Here is a 6,976-nt window from a genome sequence, read left to right as displayed (position 1 = left end):
TAATTTCAGGCCCCAAGAAGGGCATCTCTGAGCTAGCTGATTTGGGTGAAGAAGGGAGTTCTCTTATTTCTAATCAAAAAAAGCAACTCCCCTACTACAGCCCTGCAAGAATGCAGCCACACCGAGAGTGATCCTTCTACTTTTTCCTCTCTCCCATCTTCCAGCAGCTCCAAAACTTCCCAAGAAGACAGGACCTCGATGTTCCACAGCTGTTGCTACAGGTAACAGCACTAAGGAGCTGAGCTGAGCAGGGATTTGGGTGTGTGTACAGGGAGAATGATGGAGGTGGAAGGACACGGGTGCTATCATTCCTTATGTCAACTTCCCAATTGTCTAGTGTTGAAGAATCAGAAGCCAGGCCCTGCTGTTCCTGCTCAGAAGCCAGGCAGTAAGTGACAGACATAACCATTGGGTGAGAGACTGGGATAGGGAAGAGGAGTTGGTGACTATCCAGAAAAGTCCATTTGTTCTCTTCCTCTTTCGAGGGGAAGGAGATGTAGCATTAGGTGTGGAGGCCCCCACGGCTAGGAGGGAGGAGATAGCCACAGCCATGACTTCCCTGACCCTCATCCTTCTGTGCCCACCTTAGCAGCTGCTGCTCCTTCCGTGCCGGGAGGAAAGAGACCCAGCAAGCGTCCAGCCTGGGACTTAAAGGGCCAGTTATGTGACTTAAATGCAGAGCTGAAATGCTGTCGTGAGAGAACTCAGACTTTGGACCAGGAGAACCAAAAGCTGCGGGATCAGCTCAGGGTGGCCCAGCAACAGGCCACTACACTGGGGACTGAGCGCAGGACACTGGAAGAAGAGCTGACCAAGGTGCGGGCCCAGGCTGAACAGGGCCAACAGGAGCTGCGGAACTTGAATGCCCGGGTCCTGGAGCTGGAAGAACGTCTGGGCACGCAGGAGCACTTGGTGCAAGAGCTCCAGAATGAACAGTTGGGATTGCAGGAGGAGCGGAGGAGACTGACTGCCCGGCTGGAGGAGCAGGAGGTAAATGGAAGATTCTCCTTTCCAAGTTGTCCTGCAGTCTCTTTGGGCTTAGCCCTGACCGCCTCCCTCTAGCACCTCTGTCTTCTAACCGTCTGTACCCCAGGAGACTCCCCGCTCTGTCTTGCTTTTTGCCCCACTTCTTACCCTTGACTCCGTTTTCGTAGTTTCCTCCTGGATCCCTTCTGTATCCCTCCCTATGTCTTTCTCTTCTCTATCAACAATCCCATGGCATTCTTTCCTTCGAGTGTCCATTTGACTCTTGCCCTGCACCAACTAGATTGAATTAGTTTCTCAAGTCACTTCAATTCTCGCTTAAGGGCATTTTGCACATGTGCTTTGCTCGTGGAATACTATTTCTGTATTTCCTCATGCCCTTGGTTTGCTCTGGATTTTTCAGTATCGGCCCAAACATCATCTTCTTTGTGCCCCTTCTGGATATTCCAAGTAGTCCCTATCCTATTACCATGATTCCTTGGGGGCAGACAACCTCCCCCTACCACCCCATCATGACTTGTTCTCATTCTTGGTTGTATCACAACCTCTGTGTCTGTTCTGTCCTTCAGAGGAGGCTGCAGGCATCAGAAGCTGCTCTCTCCAGCAGCCAAGCAGAGGTGGCATCTCTGCGGCAGGAGACTGCAGCCCAGGCTGCCTTACTGACTGAGCGGGGAGACCGTCTCCATGGGCTAGAGATGGAGCGCCGGCGCCTACACAACCAGCTCCAGGAGCTCAAAGGCAACATCCGTGTATTCTGCCGGGTGCGCCCTGTCCTTCCGGGGGAGCCCACCCCCCTCCCTGGCTTCCTCTTGTTTCCCTCTGGCCCTGGTGGACCCTCTGATCCTCCAACCCGCCTCAGCCTCTCCCGGTCTGATGACCGGCGTGGGACCCTGAGTGGGGCTCCAGCCCCCCCCACCCGCCATGACTTCTCCTTTGACCGGGTATTCCCACCAGGAAGTGGACAGGATGAAGTGTTTGAGGAGATTGCCATGCTTGTCCAGTCAGCCCTGGATGGTTACCCAGTATGCATCTTTGCCTATGGCCAGACAGGCAGCGGCAAGACCTTCACAATGGAGGGTGGGCCTGGGGCAGACCCCCAAGGGGAAGGGCTGATCCCTCGGGCCCTGCGGCACCTCTTCTCTGTGGCCCATGAACTGAGCGGCCAGGGCTGGACATACAGCTTTGTGGCAAGCTATGTGGAGATCTACAACGAGACTGTCCGAGACCTGCTGGCCACTGGAACCCGAAAGGGCCAGGGGGGTGAGTGCGAGATTCGCCGGGCAGGACCAGGGAGCGAGGAGCTGACTGTCACTAATGCCCGATACGTTCCTGTCTCCTGTGAGAAAGAGGTAAGCACTGATGGGCACTGGGACTGGAAAATGGGGAGGGGTGAACACTGACACCAGATGGGAGTAGATGGGAGCGGGAGAGAGTTGAAGGCTGAAGGAAGGATAGGCTAAGTTGCCACATTCAGGTTTTGTCTGATGGGCTACAAGGACTGCCTTGGTAGGAGCCGGGAGTGAAGAGAGTGATGCATCTGCTGAAGGGGGAGGTCTCTGGCCTCCAGGCTGTTCCTCTTTTCACTGGGCACACCGATCAGGGCCTTTATGCTTACTGTCTCCTCTGCTGGAATGTTCTTCTCCTGGAATGGCTTGTCCCTCACTTGCCCTGTAAGATCTTAAAGCAATGAGGCTGCCCTGGCCATTCTGTCTAAAATTGCAAACCTCACCCATCCTCACGCATGCCTTATTTTTCCATTTTATCTTACTCTTTAGTACTCTCAGACATACAGCACATTTTCCTTATGTTGTCTCTTCACTAGCCAGAAAGCAAGCTCTAAGAGGGCTGACTTTTGTTCATTGCTGTAACTGACGTCACTCTGTACTGACCTTCTGGCCTTTATCCCTTGTTGCTCCCCACCCCCAGGTGGAGGCCCTGCTTCATCTGGCCCACCAGAACCGGGCTGTGGCCAGCACAGCCAAGAACGAGCGGTCATCACGAAGCCACAGCGTGTTCCAGCTGCAGATCTCTGGGGAGCACAGTGGACGAGGCCTGCAGTGTATGGCCCCCCTCAGTCTTGTGGACCTGGCTGGGAGCGAGCGGCTCGATCCTGGCTTAGCCCTCGGCCCTGGGGAACGAGAACGCCTTCGGGAAACACAGGCCATTAACAGCAGCCTGTCCACACTGGGGCTGGTCATCATGGCCTTGAGCAACAAGGTGGGAATCGGGTGAAGGGCAGGTGTGACCTGGGGCTGGCCACACTGAGCCCTGTCCTGTCTGATCACCTGTCCTTTTCAACCCTCTAGGAGTCCCACGTGCCTTACCGGAACAGCAAGCTCACCTACCTGCTGCAGAATTCTCTGGGCGGCAGCGCTAAGATGTGGGTGGGAGGGCTCTGGTGGGGGGACTATGATGTTGGGTTCCGTGGTGGGAAAGGGGAAATATTAGAGACCTGGTCCTGACTCTGCCCGGTCACTGATGCTGGGGTTTGACCCCATCTTCTCTCTCCACAGGCTCATGTTTGTGAACATTTCCCCCCTAGAAGAGAACTTCTCTGAGTCCCTCAACTCCCTACGTTTTGCCTCCAAGGTGTGTTTACCACCAAGCCCAGGCCCTTTCAGGACCCCTGAGTGGTTGGCTTCTCCACCCTGGCCCCCTCTGTCTTCTAGGTCAGGGGGCACATTCATCCAGAAAGGATTGATATTTGCCAGGCATCTTGGGCACTACCCACTTAGATCCATTTTTCAACTCTTCACTTTTGCGACTTTTTAATTGTTTTAGAAAATAAGTAGTTTAAGGTTAAAAAAAAAAAAGCTATACCCAGCACAATGAAGTTTTCTTACTACCTCTGTCCACTTCATCCTCCCCACCTGCCCTAGTAGAGGAAGTCATTTCTATCACTTATCTTTTTACTTATTCTTTCCATTGTTCTTTTTTACAAATACAAGCAATATGCATGCTTATTTCCCTCATGTATTTTTCTGTGTTTTGTTTTGCTTAACAATACAGCCCCAAGATTACTTCCCACCAGGAGGTAGAAATCATTGTTATTTTTACGTCCTTCCAGGACTCCATTCTGTGAATGCAGCAAAGTTTATCCACCAGTTCCCTCTACTGGACACTTGGATGGCTTCCACCTTCTTTCTATTACAAACAAGGCCATGTCGTCTAACTTTGTATATAAGTGATTTTGTATTTGTTTAGTAATATCTAACCGACTAGGGAGAGATTTCTTGAAATGGGATTATGGACCAAAGGAGACTTAGAGGTTTTTCAGACCATTTCATATTGTCAATTTGGGCTCTAAACCTCACAAGGGTCAGTTGTGACTATGGTGATTTCTCCAGGAGACTTAAGCTCCTCCTTCCATTGGAATTAAATCAGAAAATTTCTTTCCTGTCTTCTCTGGAGGGTAATTTTTTCTCTGGTTACTCCTTTTCCTGAGGGGAAAACCCTACCATGGATTTGGCTTTATACAGGGTCTCTCCTAAGGTAACCCTCCAATCAGACCTGGTTGCTGCCATGGAAGTAGTCAGCTATCTTAGCACCTTGCCGTATTCTTCGCCTTTGATCAGCATTTTCCTGCTCTCCTGCAAGTTTTCGTTATATCAACAGCATTAGCATCTAACGACATGAGTTCTTTAATATGCTCGTACCCAGTTTACCTTAAATTTCACCTGATTGTCTTAAAAATATCTTGTATATCAGTTTTGTTCCCATCAAGAGTGAAGCAAGAGCCACCCACCTTACTTGATTAAGATGTCTCTTAAGTTTGCTTTAATCTATTATAACCCCACCCCCTTTAATGCTTTTGTTGAAGAAATTGCCTCATTTGTTCTTTTTTTTTTTTTTTTTTAAGATTTATTTATTTATTTATTTAATGCAAGCACTGGGTACAGTCAGAAGCTCGGGAGGGTGAGAGAATTCACCAGAGCCAGAGCGGGGAGCAGAGCAGGCAGAAGGACCGAAGTACACTGCTGAGGGGAGCAGCGGGCAGCAGGAGAGGTCTGTGCGCTATGTAGGACCCTCCTCTGGTGGCTGGGGAGCAGCCGGGGATCGAACCGGTGCTGCAGACGCTGGGCAGCTTCGCAACCCAGCGCTCAACCGCTGCGCCACCGGGGAGGCCCCCTCATTTGTTCTTAATAACATACCACAGTCTGGATTTTAACTAGTTGATTTCTCTCCCCGCATCTTTTGTCATCTGGTAGTTTGATTTAGAAGCTTGATTAGACTTGAATTAGATTCAGCTCTTTAAGAAAACTTAGGTGATGCAGTATACTTTCAGTAAGCACCTACTATCTAGTTGTTCCCATTTTTAATATAAAAATTGATCATTTGGTTTGGATGTTGTCAGCCTGATCTATCCATTTAAAAACTCCCTATTGACTTTACTATCTAATGATTTTATTAATGATCATACCTGGATCTTTCACTTCATTAGGGAATTTCAAATTGGTGGTTTTCTAATTTTCTTGGTCATTCTACATTTATTAGTCATTGATTTCTTCTTTAAAGAACTTCCCTTTGAAATCTGTTTAGTTCATCTGAATTTCAGTCCCTGTCGGAAAGGCAGATTAATGCTGGATTCTTTATCAATTTTTCACTATTATAAGTTGATGTCCTGGCAGCTTCCAAACTTGACCTGTTAAATGTTTATCTGGGGGATATCACTTTACAGATACTTAGGTTTTTGACATATAATCCTTTCCATTGTTAATTCTTCCCAGCTCAAAGTTTTCCTGTTGCCAGTGAGCTCCTTCAAGTTGACTCGATGTCCTTTAGATAGGACCCCTGTATTCTTTATTCCATATTGATCTTGTACATTTCCTGCCCTAGACTTGGGATCATTCATTTTTTTCAAGAAGCATCATTCCCTAAATGATTGTTAATATTTTATTGGCTTATTACGTAGTTAAGCGGTGGGAGGGCTCTGGCGTCTCTAGTCCATGCTCCTGTGTGGGGCTTCCGTCCTTTCTTGTGCTTTTTCATTTCTGCCAGAGCTACTGTGCCATAACAGACCTCTTTAACCTAACACCAGAGCCTTTATTTCAGTATACGCTGAGGGGCAGCCCTATTATTGGGGGTTAGGCGGGGAGGCGATTTTGGGGAAGCTTGTTTGGTTATTCTGAGAACTTTACCCTGTCTAATCCCCTGCCCGCAGGTGAACCAGTGTGTTATTGGTACCGCGCAGGCCAACAGAAAATGAAGATGGTCCAGATCCTCTGAATATGGGTGTGGGGGGGAGGTGCTGAGGGATGCTTCCTTGGGAGGGGGGGCGCTGTATTTACCCGGGCTTATCAGATGAAGAACAGTTTTATTGGTTTTTTTTTTCCTAAATAAAGATTGATTTAGCAGCTGCCAAAGGAAGCAGGTTTTTTTCTTATCTGTGTAAAGGTGGGAACTGTGGATCTGTCCACCCTGCTAAGCACTTTGTTTCTGCGGGGCGAGGGACTTAAGGCTGCCCCGGCCCCGGGCAGATACCCCCTGGAGTGGGTGCGGGGAGTGCGGGAACGCGAGCCCAGAGCCGAGGCCAGCACACCCGCCCATTCACCGCTGGCAGTTTCCTCCCGCCCTTTCCCTGCCTTCCCTTTCGAACTGCCGAGGCTGATGCCCCCGCTGCCCATTGGCCGGCCGGGCGGCGTCACGGCCCCGCTGACGGCCCTCCAGCCCGCGCGCCCGCCCCGAGGCGCCAGGCGGGACGCACGCCCGCCGGCTCCCGCGGAGGAGGGGCCCGTTCCTCCCAGGTGCCGCGGGCGGGAGGGGTCACGCGTGCGCAGAAGTGCGGCGCTGGGCCGGGGCAACTCGTCGGGGGAGGGCGGGGCCGGGGGCAAAGGCGGGGGCGGGGCATCGAGGGAGGAGGGTGTGGCGGGGGCAAAAGGAGGGTGAATGAAGGGCGGGGTCGTGAGCCGGGGCGGGGGGCGGGACTTGGAGTGACCGGGGGGGGCAGTTAACGGATGTGGCATGGGGCTGGGGGCCAGTCCAGAGGCGGGCC

At 51.1% G+C, this 6,976-nt stretch overlaps 1 protein-coding gene across 1 annotated transcript; it reads left to right on the top strand.

Moving 5' to 3' along the window:
• Window positions 1–219: 219 nt before the first annotated feature.
• KIFC1 (kinesin family member C1) lies at window positions 220–6,190 on the top strand (the record flags this gene model as incomplete). The annotated part of the gene is made up of 7 exons (XM_084256740.1): window positions 220–388; window positions 590–990; window positions 1,554–2,333; window positions 2,911–3,201; window positions 3,291–3,364; window positions 3,498–3,573; window positions 6,146–6,190. Exons 1-7 carry the CDS (start codon window positions 277–279, stop codon window positions 6,188–6,190), a joined length of 1,779 nt encoding a protein of 592 aa, XP_084112866.1. The 5' UTR covers window positions 220–276.
• Between the last annotated feature and the right edge of the window lie 786 nt (window positions 6,191–6,976).

Source organism: Talpa europaea (genome assembly GCF_964194135.1).
Source record: "Talpa europaea genome assembly, chromosome: 2".
Taxonomy (NCBI): domain Eukaryota; kingdom Metazoa; phylum Chordata; class Mammalia; order Eulipotyphla; family Talpidae; genus Talpa; species Talpa europaea.
The sequence above is the reverse complement of the archived record's forward strand: the minus strand, read 5'-3'. Positions and strand labels throughout refer to the sequence as shown.